Here is a 27305-nt window from a genome sequence, read left to right as displayed (position 1 = left end):
AAATGGGCTTCATACATTTTGCCCATGTGGGGATTCGAACCCGGGTCTTCGGCGTGACGAGCGAACGCTTTAACCACTTGGCTACCCCACCGCTCCGATTTTCTGTGGAAGTCATGTCAAGGCTGCCCAGAAATAGAAGACATGACGTTAATAGCAACGTTAAAAACCAAACACATCGCTGAACATTAGAACTTCATCTTCCGCCACACTCGGCGGTGGGGTAACCTAGCGCTTAGAGCGTTCGCACGTCACACCGAAGACCCTGGTTCGATTCCCCACATGGTTATAAGGCGAAAGCCAAAGTCTGATGTCCCCGCCGTGATATTGCAATTTTGCTAAAAGCGACGTAAAACATACTTACTCAGACACTCACTCTTCCATCACAGAGATTGGTGAGTTACATTTATAGTTATTCAATACGTTCTCTGTTGTAGAGGCCGAAGAGAGTTACCAGGATGATAACACATCAGGTGGGTGTGATGAGAACATCTACAAATACGGCGCCCACATGGATGGTGTGTCTGCGTTCGTGCGTGCGTGTGCGTGCTTGCGTGTTAGTAGGGTAGAAGGGGGCTTTTGATTTTGTAGGAGCAGGTGCTTTTATCAATGACTGCCTTCTACACAATAAGGTCAACACAGCGTTAACGTGTAACGTAAGAATTACAGTTTTCTCAGAAAGTATTGAGATCTTTGCTTCCTAATACTGATTAATAGAATCTTTAAATAGGTGTCACATTATGTAGTAAGGTACTCAGTATGAAAGGCAACTCTTGCTGGCTTAGGAATGAACCTTACTACACCAAGAGTTATCTCCCCTGGCGTAGCAAATGGCTTCCTTTGTTGACATGGCAGATGTGACAGTAGTAGATTAAAAGAAAGCTGCTTCTAGATGATTTTCAAAGGGTGTGACTAATACAAAAGAGTTAGTTGGTAGACATGACATTCCCTGTCTACAGTATACAGAACTTTGAAGAATATGCAGTCAGGAGTTGGGATTGAGTACAAGACAGGGGCCACGAGGCTGTAGTGATCACAGCCTTCACTACGGTATCGGATCACTATTGTTGTAAGCCGCGGCTCGCACTCTGCAGTATACAAGCCCAAATCTACAACTTTAGGTAGACCCCTGATTCAGGCAGTTTATACTTGCAAAATGGCTTCCACGGATTCCCTGTGGTGATCGGCTGTCTCCGGTATCTTCCGTCTTGGGTCATGGCCTTCAACTTCAGTTGGCGACCCCGATCACCACAAGGCCAAAGACGTTCAGTACTACGGATCGCCGGCCACTTGGTCACATTGTGAGTGTATGGTTTGAGAATATCAGAAATGAGATGATCAATAGAGGAAGTCCTCAGGTATGTAATGAAACCCTCAGACAAGAATTACAAAGACTTAACTGGATGACAAAGCGCAGAATTCCCTCACCATTGGTGAAAGATGAACAACAAGAAAGACGTTTAAACTTGTGTTGGCCTCACGAAAATCAAGATTGGGATACTATTTTCTTTTCTGGTGAAAGTTCAGTCTGGCTTTGTCCGAACTGTGTGAATATTTGGACAAAAGATACCGTGAAACCTATTTACCAACGCCCAAAACATTGCCCGAAATATACACATGTGGGATGGGATATCGTCACGTGGAGTGACGCCCTTGTGCATTTTCACTGGAAATTTGACGATATGTTGACATCTTAAATGATAACCTCCCACTGCCCGAACACTGTATGAAGATAATTGGATTTTCCAGCATGATAACGACCCAAAACACGCTGTGGGCTACACAAAACAGTGGTGGTCGGACGAAAATGTTCAAGTTTTAGACTGGCCCAGCTACAGCCCAGATCTTAACCCTTTTGAGAATGTGTGGGGACTAATGAAGGACAGAATCAACCAAAAAGGATTTATAAATATTGAGGATATGAAGAAACAAGTGGTCGAACATTGGGATATGCTGTCAGACGATTTCCTACAAACTTTGATCAGTAATGTACCTAGGCGCATTCAGCCGTGAATAGCAGAGCAAGGAGGTCTCACAAAGAACTGAAAAGACACTTAGACTGTAACAGAATCATATCTCAAAATATTCATTTAGGTAAAACTTCTATAGTTTATATACATGTATTAGACATTTGCCGAAACAACTTTCTCAATAATTTCTGGGAATACTATATAAAATCTACAGATATCTTGATATAATAACAGTAGCATAGGGAATGAGAGTTTTAGACCAGTCCCTAATAAGTCATATTTTTACGATCTGTTGCCCCTGAATATGGTTGGAATGATGGTGGACCATCATTCGACGTCTGTAAGATTATAAGTGAAAAACATATTAGAGCTAGGATATTGTTAGAAGTATAACGAAAATGAACGAGCAAGAGAAATTGAGATACCAGGATTTAGCGATGGATTCGCTTGGAAGAGTGGATTATTTTCTGCAAAAAGAGGTTTACTGAAAAATTATCGGTCTTAGGAGGAAAAACGGCAAAGATTATAGGTTGGAGTAAGCCGGAAGGAGAAAGATCTAGCAGAGTCGTGGTCGAAAACAGAACCGTTGTTTGGGCAAACCAAAAACTTGAGCTTGTGTTAAAAGAGAAATCACACAATGCGGAAACACAAATACAAATTAGCTTTTTAGCAACTGGTCACGACATTGGTTTTAGAGTTAGCGTAGAACCAGCCCAAACTTTCCTGAAAGGTGGAAAAACCATAACTTGGTATCCGACCACTTTAACGGTTTTACCGAATACAATAAAACAAACGGATTATTTTATGGATCTAAATTATCATTGATGAAACAGTTTAGCGTGAATCTCCTATGATTCCTTTGCTTTTGGAAAGGAATGCTTGCCGGGCTTGTTGTCTGCCCTGTTCTATTAGCTTTTTTTCCCTGTTCGTCGATGTCATTCATCGTTTGGACTTAGTTTGAATCTCGTTTCATTCTATGGTATTTTGCGAGTTCTGCTAACACCAGACGGAACTCTTCCTCCGTGATCTTGCTATCGCTGAGCGCTGTTGATATGTGATCCTCGATCATGTTCAGCTTGGCTTCGACTAAAACCCCAGCTGCAATTTCTAACCTGAGAACGATGGGTGCAACTACAATGGTCGACAATTTACCAACACTGGTTGCTTCCAGTGGTCTCTATGCCATCGCATGTCACGCTCTTTTTTCAGTTGATGTTTGAGGTGGCTTACTTGTTGCAAACGAAATCTGTCCACGGTTTCGAGTGTTTTGACCACTTTATCCATGGCCGGATACAATCCCATCCTATATAAGTCAGAAAATAATATTTAATTGGTTTTCCGTCAATCTTTGATTGATGGACTTAAGACCGATAAGTTTAGATTTTCGTACAAGTAAATGCTCGGGAGCTGAATGGACTTCATTTCATTAACACGAACCCCGTCGAGGCTTGTTAATGGTATTGACCCCGGTCTTATGAAAATACGGCTACGTTGGTGTGTATGTTGATCGCTCCAGTTTATTGTCAACCCATTCAAAAGTACAAGATCTTCTGAGGGAATGTTTACGAGATAAACTTCTGTTATGAGCGTGATGTGTAATTTGATAGCAAAATTTTAATCGAAAAAATACAGTTGGTAATCGGGTATGTCGGACAGTAAAGATGCATTCGAGTTGACTGGAGCTAACATGTGGCTCGTGTGACCTGGTATTCGCAGTACTTGTATGGTAATATCAAATTTCGATGTGAAAGACGTGAGAATGATCCCGTTGTTCATTATTCGAAGACGAAACCATTTTTTAAAAATATGAATGATGCTGAGGTGAGGGGGATGTGGATCAGCCAGTCGATTTTTTGTGAAACTTCCCGTCGCACGTACAAGTTGTTTTGCAAGTGAAAGGCATATAAGGTATTTTCCGTGCTGGGTCGATTGAATCCCTGCGTGTCCCCGAGATCGGAGAGCATTAGTGTAGTACATTTTGCAACGTCCATTGTTGACGAGATGTATATTATTGGGCAAGAAAATTTTTGCTAGTGAAATTTTTGCATCCAAGGTCACTGTTACTCCCTGGAGACTTGGGTAAGAATTCACGTTTACCTATACGTAAATCGAGCAAATAAAATATTGTTGCTGTTTAGATCAACAGAGTTTGATCCCTTTCACGATTTCGACATCCTCTTCGTCTGGTGATGGTGCATCTCCAAGATACACTTCCATGAAAATCGTTGAATTTTGAGGTATGCTTTCCAAGATTGTGACCACACTATCGAATTGCGACACCAACTGCAAACTGGCATTTTGTATCGTGGGTTTAGCTGATAGCGTATGACCTGCTTTTCCTGATAGGGTGCTGATGAGCATGCTCATTCTTTGTGACGGGACGTAAACCACGAGTAGAATCCCGCTTTTGATGACTTTGGTAACATAATGATCCTTGTTCTTGGTAAACACGTAGGGAGGAACTAGAGCAATATTCAACAGCCAGTCGATTTTAGGTGAGACAAGGACCCATTTGTTGTTGTCGTTACAGACGAGATTGTATTGAGTGTTGTTGATGAGTCCATCTCCGATCTCGACATCATTTAAATCTCCTGGGTTACCAACGGCTTCTGTGTATGTCACTTCTTTTCTTGTATACGTTGTTTTGTATATGTAAGGCGTTCTAAAACGGATATTTTTAATTCGGTGATTGTGCTTCGAGTTAATTTCATGTACTGGAAGGACGGAAACGATTCGGTCCTGCCGTAGTTGTACTTTTCCGTTTTCACCGGCATGGCTCTCAGCTAGGTCGAAGGACGTTAGCCTTGAATATTATCACTCGTGCTTATCTGATTGAGATGAATGCACAGTTGCGATAGGGAACTAGGTCGAGTAGTTTTGAGCCCGTCACAGTGGTTTGCGGTGATATATCATTCGATGTCAGCCAGAGCGTTCTGGCCAGAGGTCGGCCGAGTCTCAAGTTGTCTTTTCCATTGTTCGATAACACGATCATGCCGTTGGAATCGTTTAGTTTGAGTTTCGGCTCCTAGAGGTTTGAAGATTTCGTCTTTGAGCAGGCACACACTGTAGTAACCGTGGGTGAGGTGTCACTGCCTGTTGACGAAGAGTTTGTTGTTGTTGTCGTTGATGTTAGTACATCGCGGGTGGTACGTGATATCACAGAGTGCAACCTCGAGTCGACCTGACATGTTATCGATCGCGTGCAGCAGTTGAACGGGCTCGTCGCTGTTTCTTCCCGGCAGCGTCACACACATTTTGAAAATATATATATTATCATTATATATAAAATTTCAATTATGTACATTCCCGGACCACGTCATACCAAAAGACGTTAAAATATGGTACTTGATCGGCTTGGAGTCAGTATAATGTGTCTGAGTGGGGTATTCATGCTGCTCTGTGGCATGGTATCTCAGTGGGCTAGCACTATAAAACCAGCTTCAGTCTGGGCTAGTACAAGCAGCCGCACCTACACATACACACGCATGCACGTCGTCATATGTGCGAAATATTCTCAAGCACAACGTTAAACCCAATTTCACCTCACCTCACCTCAATTATGTACACGCCGGGAGTATTTTATCCAAAAAGTGATCGTGTAAGTGCTGCCGATCTCACGCAAATGAAGATTGTGGTGGATGGCTCTCATTTCCAAGCTCAATTTATCGATGTGTTTAAACATGACAATAGGTTTGGGTAACGAATGTGAAAGAGGTGCACGCTTGGTTTTCGAACCAGATGCGAATGAATTCAATTTCGCCATGTGGTGTGCCACGACCGGGTGTGGTGTGACATTGAACGACAGTCGATGCGCTCCACTGAGTCGGTCTGTGTTCTCCTTTCACGTGTACTACCAGATCAGACGCATCCCATTAGAAATCAGCGCACCGATTCCACAGCATAAGACGTGGGATGCAGTAAACAATCATTAGGATCGACGTGCGTATGAACGTATTTGCAACAAATTTGAAATAAATCCGAAAACGGATTGGCGTTTGCCAGGCGAGAATCATGGTTTAGGCATTCCCATCGTACACAATATGTCCCTCGTAGAAGCCAGCGAGAAGTTGAAAGAATGGGGTGGTAAAACGTATGCGAATGCTTACGTCACGAGTAATGAGTGAAGGGATCATCTTATGGCTTTTGATAATAGCAAGGATTACAGCGTTTGGAGGTTTCAGCAGGGACCTGTAGACGATTGGAAGAAATTGATGTTGGATAAGTCATAAGCATTTTCTCGCGCGGGTGTCGTTAGATTAAACGATTCGATTCGAACGTACATTCGGGCTATTCTCGGTGCACAGATGCAAACGATTTCCGGTATCATCGGTAAGGGAACGGCTTACGACGTACAGAAACTATTCGTGTCGAATGTCTCGGATCCTGTCAGCTAACGTGGTGACCTCGTTCAAGACTCTGTCGATGGTTTCTCGTACATGGCTGATTTGTAATCCTAGTACGTGGACAATATCTTTTCAAGTCTGTCCGACGCTTCTTGAGCGCGTTGCGGGACGTGTTGTAGATCGTCTCTTGCGATTGCGCTCGCTGTGGCACCGAGCTCGCTGTGGCACCGAGAACCGTCTGAATGTGTTGCAGTTCTTGTTGAAGTTTGGGTTGTGCACCACCACCGTAATCTCGCATGTTTCATTCATCGTGGACGAAGTTGATGCTGTGTTTTCCTGCCAGAGTTGACAGAGCGAGCGGTTTTCTCGTGATGGAGTGAATGGCTTCTTAAACACAGCTGGCCTTTTCTGGCGAATTCGGATCTCGAATAGTCGCGATGTGTGGGCTCGACGTAATTTTTATTTTGCTTTAAAGTTTCGTAATAATCGTCCACGGTCGTCTTTAAGAGTTCGTTTCTTACGGCACCATCCATGAACGAAGTGTCTTCTTCTTCTTCTGCTGCTGCAGGTGATGGGTCGGACAACAAATCATTCATTTCGATGTCTTCTCCACCTTCAGCCATTATTATTTTATAAAATTAATATGTAATATAAACACACAAAATGTCGCAATATGGAATAAAACTAGTCCTTTTCTGATGATTGAGGGAACCACTCTGTCAATCTGTCACGATTACGAATACTCCGAGCACGATCTATCAAAACCAAACACTGCTGGTTCGATTTCCCAACCTGGGTGCGAACAATGTCATTGTTCTAGGGACAGGTCGACTAGCTTTTCACATCACTTTAACGTCTTTGAATGACAAACGCACTATCATGGAAAACCTGGGTCCAGCCATTGTCAAGAAAACCACCATTAAAATCAGTGGCAACGAGGTGCTGAGCATCGACGACAGCGACATGTTTTTCGGTTACATGGACCTCTGGAGAACCATGAGAGAACACAATAACATGTCGTATCAAGGAATTTGTTATACTAACTGTCTTGCGAATAATTTGCATGTCAGGTATGTTTTTGAGCAAGCCAAGCTCGATAGCGTATCAAGGTGGGTCGAAGCCATCGCCGAGACGTACGGGAACTGGTTTTGCATTCCGTTCGATTTCGAGTTGCTCGAGGGGCACATGCCATTTTCTCAGTTATCCGTACTCCAAACGGTGATACCAGCAGTTACGTCGTCAACAACATTTCATTGGAGTTTGACATGGTCACGAACCCGGAACTGGGCCGGCATTTTCGCAACCAGTACTCGGGAAAGCTGTCCATCCTGTACGATTCGTGTTTTGTGGCAACGGAAGATCGTCAAGGACAAGAGCGACATGCTGTGAAACATCAACCTGAGCATGCTGGCCCGATCGATGAAAGGCATTCTGATCATTCCTGTGGAAGAATACACGTCGTTTCGAAGAGAAAACAGCGAAGATACTTGGAACCCCGACATCACCAAAGTGTAAGTGACCATCGATGGAGTGCCCAACCAGCTGTTCAGCCAAGGCATGCAGCCTCACCAGCAGTGGGACGAGATCCGAAAACTGCCGGTGATCAAGCGTGTGCCGGAAATCAATGCAGTCGTCAAAGATCTTCAACACTATGACGTGATGATTGGGAATACCTGACCACCAAGTACGCATTGTGGCTGGACATGCAATCTACGGACTACGATCAGTTGCAAAGTAGAGGTCGACCAATCGACAAAAGGAGTGAAGGCATCACAATCCAAATCATAAAGAAGGCGCAAGATGCCGGCAATTTAAATTATATTTATATGTGATTATGGACACGCAACTCAATGTAGACAATGGAAGATTCGTGCAAGCCATCTATTAATGAAAAATTTGATATTGATGTACCTCGAGAACCGCACTGCGCCATCATCTGCGGCCAGACGGGTTGCGAAAACCGGTATTGCTGGAAGGATACTATCGGGACATGTTCGACCACATTGTCTTTCTCTGCCACATGAACAAAACGTACACGGAGAGATAGGAGAGATCGTGGTTGATGAACGATGATGACATGCAGAAAATCGATCTAAAAGGAGAGTCGACGTTTTTCGTAATGGATGATGGCAGAGCCAACAAAGAAATCGTTAAAAAACGAGATATGCTGTCGTACCTGGCCTTTTCCGGCCAGCACATGAAACACAGCGTGTGGGTTTTGATGCAAAAATTCAACTCGGTCCCGAAAGATCTGCAGGAACAAACGCGATGGATCTCCTTATTTCACTGCAAGGACAGGGATTCGTTTGAAGAATGTTTGCGAGAAAATGACGTGATCCCTTCCAAACAGGAGCGTGAGCGTGTGAAAAATCTGTTGTCAAAAACGAAAATCGCCGAACTCATATTAAAAACGGACCAACCTGTAGCATATGCAGTAGCAAACTAGCAAGAATTTATAAAACTACTTGCAAAATTTAGCAAAACTACTAGCAAACTCCTAACAAATCTAAGCAAAACTACTAGCAAATCTTACCACACTACTGACAAAAATTTAAGCAAGATTTAAGCAAAGCTTAAGCAAAAATGATATTCGAAATTCACGTTTTATGTCACTTAACATTTCTGTCGCTGTCTCGTCTGCGTGGGATTTTGTTATTTAGATTAAAACTTACATTAGCGTATTATTATAAGATGGAGAGCGACGATCTACTAAAACAAATGTTCACCAGCATAGCTTCGTATCTCCTTCCCATTTAACTAGACCGTCGACTGTACATGTGCGTAGACCTCGACGCGGATCCGTTCGTCGCCCACACATTGAGCTCCATCAGTTGTGAGCTATACCACCAGTATGGCATGCTACTGGCTCAGCTGACCGCAGCAATCATCATGGCAAAACATTGATAATAATATATCAGATGTCGTCGACGGATGCTGCCCCTGAACAACAACAGACGGAGGAGGATCAGTCACCGATTGATACCATAACCAGAAAAAAGAACCCTAAAAAAGTAGCCGCTGGTCAAAAAGGCGTGATAGCCAAAACCAGAAAAAATAAAAATCATCATCAACTGCTATCACCGCTTTGATGTACAAATTCAAACCAGCACCGCGACCACCACCACCACTGCGTATGCCGTCACAACAACAACAAGTAGAAGTAAACCCTCATATCATGTTATAAAAAAAAATATGAAAAATTGTTTTATTATATACAACGAAGTTGACAACCGATGGAAAAACATTCGTCAACGATGCGTTTCACGCTGCCATGGTCAGCGGACTGGCCATAGGTTACGCTCGATTAAGCAAAATGATCACCAAACAACCAGCACCCAAACTCAATTTCAACTTGCAAGACATGGGCATGCTCGTGTTTGACTTGGGGCTGGTGATGGCCACATAGACATACTCGTCAAGCAATGTATCATTCCAGAAAACATATTGAAATAAAAAATAAATTAATAAATTATAGAGAATAATGGACACAATCGCGAGGATGGTCTCCGGGGCATTAGTCAATGCCCTGGCATTTTCTGGCAGCAATTATCTCTTTTCTTATTTACGAACATCGAACGCCGCCGAGATAGATAAGGAACGAAAACGTCATGATCTAGCCATGGAGCAATTACAGGATGCACAAGCTGAATACGCTCACAAACGAATGCAGGGAATGGATTTCATCACCAACCAACTCCGACAAGAAGGTCACGCTGAGCGCACTTTCAAAAATGTCGTTGATGCCTTGAAAGAATTTTACTATGTCATGGGAAAGACATTGACTCCATTGGAAGACAAGCCCGACCTCTCTCAATATTACACACCTTCAGAAGATCAGAAAGACCCAGAGCTAATCTTTGTTGCGCTGGGTATAGCCATTCGTTTCACTCAAAAACATAGCAAACTGTTAGACATTCGTTTCACTCGAAGTCATATCAAACTGTTAGACATTCATTTCACTTGAAATCGTATCCAACAATTAGACGTTCGTTTTCTCTTGCAAATACAACCATGACTACGACTACGGTCAAGGAAGGGTGTCTACTCCTACGAATAAATGAATGATTGGACTAGATTCACCGAAACGATATTACCTCCCATCGACTGCTTTTACAGCAACTTAACCGAAAAGAAAATAACCGACGACGATTACTAGCACACCCTCAACGTGTGGGATAAACTAGGCTGTAAGAATTTAAGCGACTACCACAATCTGTACTTGAAAACTTATGTAGTGCTACTAGCCGATGTGTTCGAGATATTAAGAAAAACGTGTTTGAAACAGTACGGCCTAGACCCTGCATGGTATTTCTCCTCCCCCGGTCTCTCTTGGGACGCCTTGTTAAGAAAGACAGGTGTAGAACTGAAACTATTGATGGGTTACGATATGCCTCTGTTTATAGAGAAAGGCCTGCGAGGCGGGATTTTGATGGCTGTTAAACCGTATGCGAAGGCCAACAATAAATTTGTGGCAGGTTACGACCCCAGCCAGCCATCGAAGCACATTCTTTATCTTGACGCAAACAAAGGTTACATATCCGAAGTTGACCTGGAATATCCCGCAGAATTACATGAATCGCACAACAGTTACCCGCTCGCTCCTGAACAATTAATCGTGAACCCGGATTGGATGTCCGAATATCAATGAAACTTGTTGACGACCAACCTTAAAAAACTCGTACCAAACTTAATGAATAAGAAAAAATACATTGTTCACGATATAAATGTGCAGCTGTACTTGTCGTTGGGAATAAAACTTAAGAAAATTCACAGGGTACTCATGTTTGATCAAAGTCCTTGGATGGAGCCTTACATAAGGATGAACACGGATTTACGAAAACTAGCCACCAGCGATTTTGAAAAGACTCTATAAAGCTCATGTACAACTCCGTGTTTGGTAAAACCATGTTGAATTTGAGAAAAAGTGTTAATGTCAAATTAGACAGAACAAAGGAGGAGGAAAGACTTAGGAAAGTAATAGCCATCACGGCATTCAACAGAAGTAAAATATTCAATGACAACTTGGTAGCATTGCACATGAACAAGAGTCACATCAAATTCAACCGGCCTGTTTATGTGGGGATGAGCATCCTCGACTTATCCAAACACTTGATACGACTTTTATTACAACGAACTCAAGAAGCAATACGGCGATAGATGCGAGGTGTGGTACAAGGACACTGATTTGCTGCTGATGGAAATCCACACTGAGGACGTGTACCAGGACATAGCAGAAAAAAATAGACATGTACGATACGAGCGATTATCCCAATGACCATCCGCTGCTTAGCCAAGTCAACAAAAAAGTGTTAGGTAAAATGAAAGATGAATGCGCGGGTCACCGATCGTGGAATATATCAGCTTGGGACCTAAAATGTATTCGATCAAGAAAGCAGACAATAATGATATCAGAAAGGCGAAATGCATGGAAAAAATGTGGTGAAAAAAACATATCAAGCACGATTGATTCCAAGAAGCCCTGTTACGGTCTGAAAATTAACAAGACGTCGCTGTCTCCCATGGACATGAAACGATGGATTGCCATTGACGAGGTAAATACTTATGTGTACGGACACACACATATATTAAGTAATTAAAAAAATAATAATACATCATGGAGAAAATTGATTACAGCCCACGAGGATACTGGAAAGGTGCAGGCCGTTCTAATCTCCGAAGACGTCGCTAAAGCTTGCCTTAAAAAACGAGTTCTCTGGCAAGTTTACCTGCCGGCGCCTCGGTACATCCCGAGAAGAAAATTCGATATTTCAACACCGAATAGAGTGCATCAAGCCGACCTCTTGTTTCTACCTCACGACAGAGTGAGACGTAAAACCTATAAGTATGCCCTGTCAACTATGGATGTCGCCAGTCACTACAAAGAAGCCGAACCATTAACAATGAAAGATTCTACCGAAGTCGCCAAAGCATTAGAATGCGTACACAAACGTAGTCCATTAACCTGGCCTGCCATCTTGCAAATCGATCCTGGACACGAGTTTATGGGAACCGTGTCACAGCTGCTGGCCAAGCACAAAGTCCAGGTGAGACGCGGTATAGCGGGAGCCCACCCCAGCCAAGCCATTGTCGAGAGATTTAATCGCACCACAGCTGAACGCCTATTCTCACACCAGTACTCACAGGATTTAATCAATCCCGGAAATAGATCTACAGAATGGGTTGTACGTTTGCCGCAATTGGTGGCAGCCATCAACAAGGAAGTCACTAGCCTCGTGGGCAAGAGACCCATCCAAGCCATCAAAATGAAATCCTGCACCACCGAATCGTCAGCAGCACGTCGCACTAAAACAGAAAACATTACCGGACATTAGGTACTTGTAACAGCCGGGTGAATATGAGTGAGATAGCAGAAAACATCCTACTGATCCAATATGGTCCATGAAAACGTACAACTTTGACCGAGTCAGCATTAAAAACAGCGAACGCAATCTGTATTATCTCAAAGACGGGCCGAACCGAGGATTCTCGCGAAAGGAATTACAACTTGTGCCCCGTGATACCGTGTTAGGAAGCTCAGTGTAGCTCGGCGAGCCACTTATCAATTGTCGGGAGAGACAGCTCGCCATGTATTGGGATTGCTGTGTTTACTCCAGCCGCAGAGGGGATTGCTCATCGGAGTCCGAGGTCTTTACCCGAGTCATACGCACAGCTAACGACTGTCTGACAGTCTGAGATTGCAAACCGAGCTGGCGTGTGTCAGCGAGGTGAGATATTGACCGGGCGTACTACGGAGAGTTGCTATCTGCTTAGCTTCAGACGACCTCACCTCGCTACTTTATAACAAGTACGGCAATACCTTGGATAGTTAGCCTTTCACCCGACCGACCCCCATGCTCACTAAAAAGTGAATATTTCTTAAACTAGTCGACCGATTTTCATGAATGTTTGCATGTATCCTCGTACTTTCACTTATAATTTTACAGACGTCGAATGATGGTCGACCATCATTCCAACCATATTCTTACTCGCACAGGGGCAATGGATCGTAAAAATATTACTTATTAGGGACTGGTCTAAAAATATCATTCCCTATACTACTAAAACCCCAACTCACTGGCAGGCTGAATTACAAATTTATTTGCCAGATCTTAAGAATTAATGTATCATTACGTTTCAGTTTTAGTAGATGATTCCGTTGCTATGGATACCTTATCAAAAGTAAAGATCTTCTGTTGGATAACAACAAGGGAAAAGGAAGTCCACAATAAAATGGCGGCAGTCAAGGCGACTTGGGCAAGACGCTGCGATAACAGAATGTTTGTCATGACAACGACTAAAAAATATCCAAGAAAAGAAATAGTTGACCTACACATCAAAGATGGCCGCGAGTATTTGACGGAAAAGACAATAGCGTCTTTAAAGTATATATACAAACATCATCTGAACAATTATGACTGGTTTCTGAAAGCAGACGATGATACATTCGTGGTGATGGAGAACCTGAAGTTTTTGTTGTCCCACTATAACGCGAGTGAGGGGGTGTATGTGGGTCACCTGTTCAAGAAATATTCCAGCTGGGGCTATATGAGCGGCGGCGCTGGCTACGTGCTTAGCAGAGAGGCTGTACGACTTTTGGTGGAAAAGGGGTACAATACAGAGGTATGTTGTTGTCATCATTGTCAAGATACAAATTCCATTACATTTTAGTCAAAAAAACTCCTGACATGTCAGGTCCGTGAGTTTCCTGAAGAGGTCAATACATTGGTCAGCCTTAATTTTAGTTTCCTACCCATTGCTATGACAACATTAAAGGCTGTGTATTGGTTATAGATAATGGCAAAGTGTTTCCTTATTGTGTGATCATACGCCTTTCTCTCCAATTTGTTCATTGGAAATCATATGTCTTAGACAACAATTTTGCCTCACAAAAGGCGTGGTGTGCATTAGATTGATAAATGCAGAGTCTTAAGTATCCTCACGCTTGTGTGTACTTCCTGTCCCAAAACATATTGTTCTTCGTTCCAAGCAGCCATTATTGTAATGCAAGAGCCCTTAACGAAGCAAGTACTTTGACTCCCTTTGAACTTACATGGTTCTTTGTTTCAACATATGTATTCAAAGACTAAGCGTCAGTTTGTTGTCCCCCTTCTGGGACACCAGAAGAGATGGTCACATACGACTCATTAGTCCTAAAACATACCTCAATCTGAATTATGGATTATTTGTCATGCAATCCAAATGGAGGCGAGAGTGATTCATAAAGCGTGATATAACTTGTATATTGCTCACTTCTGTGTTTAAAACAATTTCCCTTGTTCGCTCACTCACTAATAGTTAGGTCCTTGTTCAGAACATGTGCCTGAAGTCTGGGATGGACGAAGACGTGGAAATAGCTATCTGTTTACACAATGTGGGAATCGCCGTTCACAACACTCTAGACAGGTTTGGTCGTGAGTCCTTCCACGCCTTCAGCGCCCTTCGCCATATTGTGGGCTCCCTGCCCAAAGACGTTCAGCAGTGGGATCGCCATCAATCCAAAAAGGTAAGTTCCCCGTCAGGACCCACGTAGCACTGCCTCCACTTTATTGCTGACGATGTCCCAGAACCCATGAAAATAATGCCTCCACTTTATTGCTAATGGTTTCCCAGAATCCGTGTAGGCTTCACTTTACTGCTAATTCTCCCAGGATCCATGTAAGTACTGCCTCCCTTAAAAACAATGCCTCCACTTTATTGCTCACGGTGTTCCAGAACCCTTAAAAACAATGCCTCCACCCATTGCTGATGGTTTCCCTTTATTGAACCCAGAAAACAATGCCTCCACTTTATTGCTAACGGTTTCCCAGAACCCAGAAAAACAATGCCTCCACTTTATTGCTGACGGTGTCCAAGAACCCTTAAAAAAAATGCCTCCACTTTACTGCTAACGGTTTCCCAGAACCCATGAAAACAATGCCTCCACTGTATTGCTGATGGTCTCCTAGAACCCATAAAAACAATGCCTCCACTTTACTGCTAACGGTGTCCCAGAACCTATGAAAACAATGCCTCCACTTTATTGCAGACGGTGTCCCAGAACCCATGAAAACAATGCCTCCACTTTAATGCCAATGGTTTTTAAGAACCTATGAAAACAAGCCTCCACTTCATTGCTAATGGTGTCCCAAAACCCATAAAAACAATGCTTCCACTTTATTGCTAACGTCGTCCCAGAACCCATCAATAGAATGCCTCCACTTTACTGCTACTGGTTTCCCAGAACCTATGAAAACTAGCCTCCACTTTATTGTTGACGGTGTCCCAGAACTCATAAAAACAATGCCTCCACTTTATTGCTGACAGAGTCCCAGAACCCTTAAAAACAATGCCTCCACTTTGTTGCTGACGGTGTCCCAGAACCCACGAAAACAATGCCTCCAATTTACTGCAAACGGTTTACCAGAACCCATGGAAACAATGCCTCCACTTTATTGTTGACAGTGTCCCAGAACTCCATGGAAACAATGCCTCCACTTTATTGCTGACGGTGTCCCAGAACCCATGAAAACCATGCCTCCACTTTACTGCTAACGGTTTCCCAGAACCCATGAAAACAATGCCTCCACTTTATTGCTAACGGTGTCCCAGAACCTATGAAAACAAGCCTCCACTTTATTGCTGACGGTGTTACAGAACCTATGAAAACAAGCCTCCACTTTATTGCTAACGGTTTCCCAGAACCTATGAAAACAATGCCTCGACTGTATTGCTAATGCTTTCCCAGAACCCATGAAAACAAGCCTCCGCTTCATTGCTAACGGTGTCCCAGAACCCTTAAAAACAATGTCTCCACTTTATTGCTGACGGTGTCCCAGAACCCATGAAAACAATGCATCCACTTTACTGCTGACGGTGTCCCAGAACCCAAAAAACCAATGCCTCCACTTCATTCCTAATGGTTTCCCAGAACCGATGAAAACAAGACTCAACTTCATTGCTAATGGTTTACCAGAACTCCATGGAAACCATACCTCCACTTTACTGCTGACGGTTTCCCAGAACTCATGAAAACAATGCCTCCACTGTATTGCTGATGGTCTTCCAGAACCCATGAAAACCATGCCTCCACTTTACTGCTGACGGCTTCCCAGAACCCATGAAAACCATGCCTCCACTTTACTGCTGACGGCTTCCCAGAACTCATGAAAACAATGCCTCCACTTTATTGCTGACGGCTTCCCAGAACTCATGAAAACAATGCCTCCACTTTATTGCTAACGGTGTCCCAGAACCCATGAAAACCATGCCTCCACTTTACTGCTACTGGTTTCCCAGAACCTATGAAAACAATGCCTCCACTGTATTGCTGACGGTGTCCCAGAACCCATGAAAACAATCCCTCCAAATTACTGCTAACGGTTTACCAGAACACATGGAAACAATGCCTCCACTTTGTTGTTGACAGTGTCCCAGAACTCCATGGAAACAATGCCTCCACTTTTTGCTGACGGTGTCCCAGAACCCATGAAAACCATGCCTCCACTTTACTGTTAACGGTTTCCCAGAACCTATGAAAACAATGCCTCCACTGTATTGCTGACGGTGTCCCAGAACCCATGAAAACAGTACCTCCAATTTACTGCTAACGGTGTCCCAGAACCTATGAAAACAAGCCGTAACTATATTGCTGACGGTGTCCCAGAACCCCAAAAAACCAATGCCTCCACTTTATTGCTAATGGTTTCCCAGAACCGATGAAAACAAGCCTCCACTTTATTCTTGACAGTGTGCAAGATCTCCAAGAAAACAATGCCTTCGCTTTATTGCTGACGGTTTCCCAGAACCCATAAAAACAATGCCTCCACTTTATTGCTAATAGTTTCCCAGAACCTATCAAAACAAGACTCCACTTTATTGCTAACGGTTTACCAGAACCCATGAAAACAATGCCTCCACTTTATTGTTGACAGTGTCCCAGAACCCAAAAAACCAATGCCTCCACTTCATTCCTAATGGTTTCCCAGAACCGATGAAAACAAGACTCAACTTCATTGCTAATGGTTTACCAGAACTCCATGGAAACCATACCTCCACTTTACTGCTGACGGTTTCCCAGAACTCATGAAAACAATGCCTCCACTGTATTGCTGATGGTCTTCCAGAACCCATGAAAACCATGCCTCCACTTTACTGCTGACGGCTTCCCAGAACCCATGAAAACCATGCCTCCACTTTACTGCTACTGGTTTCCCAGAACCTATGAAAACAATGCCTCCACTGTATTGCTGACGGTGTCCCAGAACCCATGAAAACAATCCCTCCAAATTACTGCTAACGGTTTACCAGAACACATGGAAACAATGCCTCCACTTTGTTGTTGACAGTGTCCCAGAACTCCATGGAAACAATGCCTCCACTTTTTGCTGACGGTGTCCCAGAACCCATGAAAACCATGCCTCCACTTTACTGTTAACGGTTTCCCAGAACCTATGAAAACAATGCCTCCACTGTATTGCTGACGGTGTCCCAGAACCCATGAAAACAGTACCTCCAATTTACTGCTAACGGTGTCCCAGAACCTATGAAAACAAGCCGTAACTATATTGCTGACGGTGTCCCAGAACCCCAAAAAACCAATGCCTCCACTTTATTGCTAATGGTTTCCCAGAACCGATGAAAACAAGCCTCCACTTTATTCTTGACAGTGTGCAAGATCTCCAAGAAAACAATGCCTTCGCTTTATTGCTGACGGTTTCCCAGAACCCATAAAAACAATGCCTCCACTTTATTGCTAATAGTTTCCCAGAACCTATCAAAACAAGACTCCACTTTATTGCTAACGGTTTACCAGAACCCATAAAAACAATGCCTCCACTTTATTGTTGACAGTGTCCCAGAACTCCATGGAAACAATGCCTCCACTTTAATGCTGACGGTGACCCAGAACCCATGAAAACAATGCCTCCACTTTATTGCTGACGGTGTCCAAGAACTCATAAAAACAATGCCTCCACTTTATTGCTGACGGTGTCCCAGAACCCCCCAAAACAATACCTCCACTTTATTGCTGATGGTTTCCCAGAACCTTTGAAAACAAGCATCCACTTTATTGCTAATGGTTTCCCAGAACCCATGAAAACAATGCCTCCACTTTATTGCTGACGGTGTCCCAGAATCCATAAAAACAATGCCTCAACTTTATTGCTAATGGTTTCCCAGAACCCATGAAAACAATGCCTCCACTTTATTGCTGACGGTGTCCCAGAAACCATGAAAACAATGCCTCCACTTTACTGCTAACGTTGTCTCAGAACTTATGAAAACAATGCCTCCACTTTATTGCTAACGGTCTCCCAGAACCCTGAAAAACAATGCCTCCACTTTAGTGCTGACGGTGTCCCAGAACTCTTTAAAAACAATGCTTCCACTTTGTTGCTGACGGTGTTCCAGAACCCATAAATACAATGCCTCTACTTTGTTGCTGACAATGTCCCAGAACCCAAGAAAACAATGCCTCCACTTTATTGCTGACGATGCCCCAGAACCCTTAAAAACAATGCCTCCACTTTATTGCTGACGGTGTCCCAGAACCCATAAAAACAATGCCTCCACTTTAATGTCAACGGTTTCACAGAACCCATGAAAACAATGCCTCCACTTTAGTGCTGACGGTGTCCCAGAACCCATGAAAACAATGCCTCCAATATACTGCTAACGTTGTCCCAGAACTTATGAAAACAATGCCTCCACTTTATTGCTAACGGTGTCCCAGAACCCTGAAAAACAATGCCTCCACTGTATTTCTAACGGTCTCCCAACATCCATGAAAACAATGCCTCTACTTTATTGCTAACGGTGTCCCAGAACCTATGAAAACAAGCCTCCACTGCATGTCAAACGGTCTCCCAACATCCATGAAAACAATGCCTCCACTTTAGTGCTGACGGTGTCCCAGAACCCATAAAAACAATGCCTCCACTTTAATGTCAACGGTTTTAGAGAACCCATGAAAACAACGCCTCCACTTTAGTGCTGACGGTGTCCCAGAACCCATGAAAACAATGCCTCCAATATACTGCTAACGTTGTCCCAGAACTTATGAAAACAATGCCTCCACTTTATTGCTAACGGTGTCCCAACATCCATGAAAACAATGCCTCTACTTTATTGCTAACGGTGTCCCAGAACCTATGAAAACAAGCCTCCACTTTATTCGTGACAGTGTCCCAGAACCCATGAAAACAATGCCTACACTTTATTGCTGACGGTGTCCCAGAACCCATAAATACAATGCCTCCACTTTGTTGCTGACAGTGTCCGAGAACCCTTAAAAACAATGCCTCCTCTTTATTGCTGACGGTGTCCCAGAACCCTTAAAACAATGCCTCCACTTTATTGCTGACGGTGTCCCAGAACCCATAAAAACAATGCCTCCACTTTATTGCTTACGGTGTTCCCAGAACCCATAAATACAATGCCTCCACTTTGTTGCTGACGGTGTCCCAGAACCCATAAAAGCAATGCCTCCACTTTATTGCTAATGGTTTCCCAGAACCGATGAAAACAAGCCTCCACTTTATTGCTGACGGTTTCCCAGAACCCATAAAAACAATGACTCCACTTTATTGCTAACGGTGTCCCAGAACCCATAAAAACAATGGCTCAACTTTACTGCTAATGGTTTCCCAGAACCTATGAAAACTAGTCTCCACTTTATTCCTGACGGTGTCCCGGAACCCTTAAAAACAATGCCTCTACTTTATTGGTGACGATGCCCCAGAACCCTTAAAACCAATGCCTCCTCTTTAATGTCAACGGTTTCCCACAACCCATGAAAACAATGCCTCCACTTTAGTGCTGACGGTGTCCCAGAACCCTGAAAAACAATGCCTCCACTTTATTTCTAACGGTCTCCCAACATCCATGAAAACAATGCCTCTACTTTATTGCTAACGGTGTTCCAGAACCCTGAAAAACAATGCCTCCACTGTATTTCTAACGGTGTCCCAACATCCATGAAAACAATGCATCCACTTTAGTGCTGACGGTGTCCCAGAACTCTTTAAAAACAATGCTTCCACTTTGTTGCTGACGGTGTTCCAGAACCCATAAATACAATGCCTCTACTTTGTTGCTGACGATGTCCCAGAACCCATAAAGACAATGCCTCCACTTTAATGTCAACGGTGTCCCAGAACCCATGAAAACAATGCCTCCACTTTAGTGCTGACGGTGTCCCAGAACCCATGAAAACAATGCCTCCAATATACTGCTAACGTTGTCCCAGAACTTATGAAAACAATGCCTCCACTGTATTGCTAACGGTGTCCCAGAACCCTGAAAAACAATGCCTCCACTTTATTTCTAACGGTCTCCCAACATCCATGAAAACAATGCCTCTACTTTATTGCTAACGGTGTCCCAGAACCCTGAAAAACAATGCCTCCACTGTATTTCTAACGGTGTCCCAACGTCCATGAAAACAATGCCTCCACTTTAGTGCTGACGGTGTCCCAGAACTCTTTGAAAACAATGCTTCCACTTTGTTGCTGACGGTGTTCCAGAACCCATAAATACAATGCCTCTACTTTGTTGCTGACGATGTCCCAGAACCCATAAAAACAATGCCTCCACTTTAATGTCAACGGTTTCACAGAACCCATGAAAACAATGCCTCCAATATACTGCTAACGTTGTCCCAGAACTTATGAAAACAATGCCTCCACTTTATTGCTAACAGTGTCCCAGAATCCTGAAAAACAATGCCTCCACTTTATTTCTAACGGTCTCCCAACATCCATGAAAACAATGCCTCTACTTTATTGCTAACGGTGTCCCAGAACCTATGAAAACAAGCCTCCACTTTATTGCTGACGGTGTCCCAGAACCCATGAAAACAATGCCTACACTTTATTGCTGACGGTGTCCCAGAACCCATAAATACAATGCCTCCACTTTGTTGCTGACGGTGTCCGAGAACCCTTAAAAACAATGCCTCCTCTTTATTGCTGACGGTGTCCCAGAACCCATAAAAACAATGCCTCCACTTTATTGCTAACGGTGTTCCAGAACCCATAAATACAATGCCTCCACTTTGTTGCTGACGGTGTCCCAGAACCCATAAAAGCATTGCCTCCACTTTATTGCTAATGGGTTCCCAGAACCGATGAAAACAAGCCTCCACTTTATTGCTGACGGTTTACCAGAACCCATAAAAACAATGACTCCACTTTATTGCTAACAGTGTCCCAGAACCCATAAAAGCAATGGCTCAACTTTACTGCTAATGGTTTCCCAGAACCTATGAAAACTAGTCTCCACTTTATTCCTGACGATGCCCCAGAACCCTTAAAAACAATGCCTCCACTTTATTGCTGACGGTGTCCCAGAACCCATGAAAACAATGCCTCCACTTTAATGTCAACGGTTTCCCAGAACCCATGAAAACAATGCCTCCACTTTAGTGCTGACGGTGTCCCAGAACCCATGAAAACAATGCCTCCAATATACTGCTAACGTTGTCCCAGAACTTATGAAAACAATGCCTCCACTTTATTGCTAACGGTGTCCCAGAACCCTGAAAAACAATGCCTCCACTTTATTTCTAACGGTCTCCCAACATCCATGAAAACAATGCCTCTACTTTATTGCTAACGGTGTCCCAGAACCTATGAAAACAAGCCTCCACTTTATTGCTGACAGTGTCCCAGAACCCATGAAAACAATGCCTACACTTTATTGCTGACGGTGTCCCAGAACCCATAAATACAATGCCTCCACTTTGTTGCTGACAGTGTCCGAGAACCCTTAAAAACAATGCCTCCTCTTTATTGCTGACGGTGTCCCAGAACCCTTAAAAACAATGCCTCCACTTTATTGCTGACGGTGTCCCAGAACCCTTAAAAACAATGCCTCCACTTTATTGCTGACGGTGTCCCAGAACCCATAAATACAATGCCTCCACTTTGTTGCTGACGGTTTCCCAGAACCCATAAAAGCAATGCCTCCACTTTATTGCTAATGGTTTCCCAGAACCCATAAAAGCAATGCCTCCACTTTATTGCTAATGGTTTCCCAGAACCTATGAAAACAAGCCTCTACTTTATTGCTGACGGTTTCCCAGAACCCATAAAAACAATGACTCCACTTTATTGCTAACAGTGTCCCAGAACCCATAAAAACAATGGCTCCACTTTACTGCTAATGGTTTCCCAGAACCTATGAAAACTAGTCTCCACTTTATTCCTGACGGTGTCCCAGAACCCTTAAAAACAATGCCTCTACTTTATTGCTGACGATGCCCCAGAACCCTTAAAAACAATGCCTCCACTTTATTGCTGACGGTGTCCCAGAACCCATCAAAACAATGCCTCCACTTTAATGTCAACGGTTTCCCAGAACCCATGAAAACAATGCCTCCACTTTAGTGCTGACGGTGTCCCAGAACCCATGAAAACAATGCCTCCAATATACTGCTAACGTTGTCCCAGAACTTATGAAAACAATGCCTCCACTTTATTGCTAACGGTGTCCCAGAACCCTGAAAAACAATGCCTCCACTTTATTTCTAACGGTCTCCCAACATCCATGAAAACAATGCCTCTACTTTATTGCTAACGGTGTCCCAGAACCTATGAAAACAAGCCTCCACTTTATTGCTGACAGTGTCCCAGAACCCATGAAAACAATGCCTACACTTTATTGCTGACGGTGTCCCAGAACCCATAAATACAATGCCTCCACTTTGTTGCTGACGGTGTCCCAGAACCCATAAAAACAATGCCTCCACTTTATTGCTGACGGTGTCCCAGAACCCTTAAAAACAATGCCTCCACTTTATTGCTGACGGTGTCCCAGAACCCATAAATACAATGCCTCCACTTTGTTGCTGACGGTGTCCCAGAACCCATAAAAGCAATGCCTCCACTTTATTGCTAATGGTTTCCCAGAACCCATAAAAACAATGCCTCCACTTTATTGCTAATGGTTTCCCAGAACCTATGAAAACAAGCCTCCACTTTATTGCTGACGGTTTCCCAGAACCCATAAAAACAATGACTCCACTTTATTGCTGACAGTGTCCCAGAACCCATAAAAACAATGGCTCCACTTTACTGCTAATGGTTTCCCAGAACCTATGAAAACTAGTCTCCACTTTATTGCTGACGGTGTCCCAGAACCCTTAAAAACAATGCCTCCACTTTATTGCTGACGGTGTCCCAGAACCCTGAAAAACAATGCCTCCACTTTATTGCTGACGGTGTCCCAGAACCCTTAAAAACAATGCCTCCACTTTATTGCTGACGGTGTCCCAGAACCAGAAAAAACAATGCCTCCACTTTATTGCCTACAGTGTCCCCAAACCCTTAAAAACAATGCCTCCACTTTATTGCTAATGGTTTCCCAGAACCTATGAAAACAAACCTCCACTTTATTGCTAACGGTGTCCCAAAACCCTTAAAAACAATGGCTTAACCTTACTGCTAATGGTTTCCCAGAACCTATGAAAACTAGTATCCACTTTACTGCTGACGGTGTCCCAGAACCCCTAAAAACAATGCCTCCACTTTATTCCTGACGGTGTCCCAGAACCCTTAAAAACAATGCCTCCACTTTATTGCTGACGATGTCCCAGACCCCTTAAAAACAATGCCTCCACTTTGTTGCTGACGGTGTCCTAGAACCCTTAAAAACAATGCCTCCACTTTATTGCTGACGGTGTTCCAGAACCCATAAATACAATGCATCTACTTTGTTGCTGACGGTGTCCCAGAACCCCTAAAAACAATGCCTCCACTTTATTGCTGACGGTGTCCCAGAACCCATTAAAAACAATGCCTCCACTTTCCACGGTTTCCCAGAATTGCTGACGGTGTCCCAGAACCCTTAAAACAATGCCTCCACTTTATTGCTTACGGTGTTCCAGAACCCATAAATACAATGCCTCCACTTTGTTGCTGACGGTGTCCCAGAACCCATAAAAGCAATGCCTCCACTTTATTGCTAATGGTTTCCCAGAACCCATAAAAACAATGACTCCACTTTATTGCTAACGGTTTCCCAGAACCCATAAAAACAATGACTCCACTTTATTGCTAACGGTTAGTGGTTTCCCAGAACCTATGAAAACTAGTCTCCACTTTATTGCTGACGGTGTCCCAGAACCCTTAAAAACAATGCCTCCACTTTATTGCTGACGGTGTCCCAGAACCCTTAAAAACAATGCCTCCACTTTATTACTTACTGTGTCCCAGAACCCATAAATACAATGCCTCCACTTTGTTGCTGACAGTGTCCGAGAACCCTTAAAACAATGCCTCCTCTTTATTGCTGACGGTGTCCCAGAACCCTTAAAAACAATGCCTCCACTTTATTGCTGACGATGTCCCAGAACCCTTAAAAACAATGCTTCCACTTTATTGTTGACGGTGTCCCAGAACCTATGAAAACAATGCCTCCACTTTACTGCTAATGGTTTCCCAGAACCCAATAAAGCAATGCCTCCACTTTATTGCTAATAGTTTCCCAGAATCCGTGTTAGGAATGGCTTCACTTTACTGCTAATTGTCCCAGGATCCATGTAAGTACTGCCTCCCATATATTGCTAAAAGTGTCCCAGAACCAATTTAAGCATTGCATCCACTATATTGTTAACAGTGTCCTAAAATCCATGAAGCACTGCCTCCACTTTATAGCTGTATTGCTGTCATATTACTAGCGGCATCACAGAACACTTCTGAGCACTGTCTCACTCTATTTTCAGGGCAAAGAATGTTGCAGCCAGCTGACAATAAGCTTTCACTATGTGGATCCTAAACAAATGAGGGCGCTGGAATTTCTGTTGTATAGGACGAGTATCTACGGGAGAAAAACCGAACCATTATTTTTTAAACATTTCTTTCAAATAGGTGTCGTTCCCTCATTACCTCCACAGTGGCCCTGGGCAGGCTGCAGGCGGCTGCTAAAGACATTCACAAAGAATATTGCCTGGTTACGTTACTGTAGAGAGAACTGAAATCATGGCCATATTTGTTTAATAATCACTGAAAACACATTTTCAGAATATACTTCATAGAAATATCATGTTGTGCATACAGGTTTTGAATACAGACACAGGTTTTCAGGCTTACAATTTCGATTCTGAATAAAAAATGCAATGTTTATGTAATTAGGACATATTATTATTTATATATTTTTTTTTATTTGCCGCCGTTTCTTTCTTTTTTTGACGCGAGGCTGTGTGGGTTAGATAGTTGAATTTGTGTGCCAGACTCTGAGAGTGTTGGTTCGAATCCCGAATGGGAATTAAGCTAATGAAAGTACTTGAATCTTTATTTTACTGAGAAAGTGTAAGCCCAAATATAACACATGTTACAAGAATGGTGATGTCAGGTATACCTCGTGCAATGGGCCCAGAGCTTGCTAAACCTAGTATGTGATCTGGATCAAGGTTTTATGTGTTCTGCGTGGGCATTTTCTAGCTGTGGATTAACGAGATCGGTTGAAAGAGAGTGAGAGAGACAAGGTAATGCATAGCAATGCCACAAATGATCAATGCTCATATATAAATGAGCACGTGATGTTAACGTCGCGACTTTTATACTGACATGTAGCAAGAACTGTTTCTACAAAGTTGTCATTCGTTTGGTCATTCAAATACAGGGGAGCCAATGAGTCGAAGGATCACCCACGTTCTGAACGTTCTTAGCACTTCGCCGAGTCTGTATGGAAACATTCTGGAATAGCCTGATGAGAGCCGGGTACAGCTCTAGAAGTGTCATCAAACGCCCTCTACAGAGCGATAATCGCCAACAAGTACGTGTGGTTTGTTGTTTACCAGGACGAAAATACATTGGTCTGACGAAAGCCGATTCCATCTTCATGTAACTGATGGAATCTCGAACAATTTGGAGGCAGCGAAATACAGCATTTAAAGCGAAAACAGTCAACCAACTGCCAACTGCCTTTGGTGGCGATTCCGTCATGGTGCGGGGATATCTCTCCTCTCTGGACTTAACTTGGTGACAATGCCTGGAACTTTGACGAGTGATCAGTATATCCCGGAAGTGCTGGATCCAGTCGTTGACCGACCGTTTGGTGTCCTGAACCCACTCTAGCACATATTTGTTGTTCAAATTCTTCATTTTAATGCTTTGTTTAGAAGTTTACTGTTAGAATTCTTCCATTTAAGGCTTTGTGTAGGAGTTCACTGTTAGAATTCTTTCATTAAAGGCTTTGTGTAGGAGTTCACTGTTAGAATTCTTTCATTAAGGTTCTTTCATTAAAGGCTTTGTAAAGGGGTTCACAGTTAGAATTCTTTCATTTAAGGCTTTGTATAGGAGTTCACTGTTAGAATTCTTCCATCTAAGGCTTTGTATATGAGTTCACTGTTAGAATTCTTCCATCTAAGGCTTTCTTTAGGAGGTCACTGTTAGAATTCTTTTCATCTAAGGCTTTGTTAGGTCTTTGTCGTCAGAATTTTTTCATCTAAGGCTTTGTTTAGCAGTTTACTGTCCAGTCACTAAAGACTTCAAATACTTGCTTAATGACAAAAAAAGCGAGCCTTCATGAAAAATGATATTACTCAACTTAAGCTAACACAGAAAGAATTCAATTTGAAGACACGCCAATTAAAAGCCGAGTACAAAGGAAAGGTGGAAAGCCAGTTCAAGCAGTGCAATCTGAAACAAGCGTGGCAGTGGATCATGGTAAGAAAGCTGCAAACTATGGGAATTCACAACTTATTATTAGAAGGGTCGGAGACTTCCTCCATGCAAGATTTCAGTGTGTGAAAGTTAACGACAGTGTATGGGACATGAAGGTTATCAATACAGGAGTGCTGCTAGGTTGTGTTATGTCACCAGTCCTGTTCACTCTATACACCAATGACTGCACTAGCGTAGAAAATAACTGTATAAATGTGAAGTTTGCTGATGATGCAGCCATTGTTGGTCAGATGTATGATTAATCAGAGCGACGCTACAGAGATAATGTAAAGATTTCACATCATGGTGTACAGAGAATCATTTGATTTTAAATGTGAAAAAGACAAAAG

The 27305-nt window shown here is 43.1% G+C and overlaps 1 protein-coding gene across 1 annotated transcript; it reads left to right on the top strand.

Annotated features, from left to right (window-relative positions):
• Nucleotides 1–441: 441 nt before the first annotated feature.
• Nucleotides 442–25372, top strand: LOC124279059 (glycoprotein-N-acetylgalactosamine 3-beta-galactosyltransferase 1-like). The gene is made up of 4 exons (XM_046714858.1): nt 442–470; nt 13449–13930; nt 14622–14813; nt 25014–25372. Exons 2-4 carry the CDS (start codon nt 13472–13474, stop codon nt 25263–25265), a joined length of 903 nt encoding a protein of 300 aa, XP_046570814.1. The 5' UTR covers nt 442–470; nt 13449–13471; the 3' UTR covers nt 25266–25372.
• The last annotated feature ends 1933 nt before the right edge of the window (nt 25373–27305 follow it).

This window comes from Haliotis rubra, unplaced genomic scaffold (genome assembly GCF_003918875.1).
Source record: "Haliotis rubra isolate DU_JTF1 unplaced genomic scaffold, ASM391887v1 Scf246, whole genome shotgun sequence".
Taxonomy (NCBI): Eukaryota; Metazoa; Mollusca; class Gastropoda; order Lepetellida; family Haliotidae; genus Haliotis; species Haliotis rubra.
Note: the sequence above shows the minus strand (reverse complement) of the source record. Positions and strands in the feature narration are given on the sequence as shown.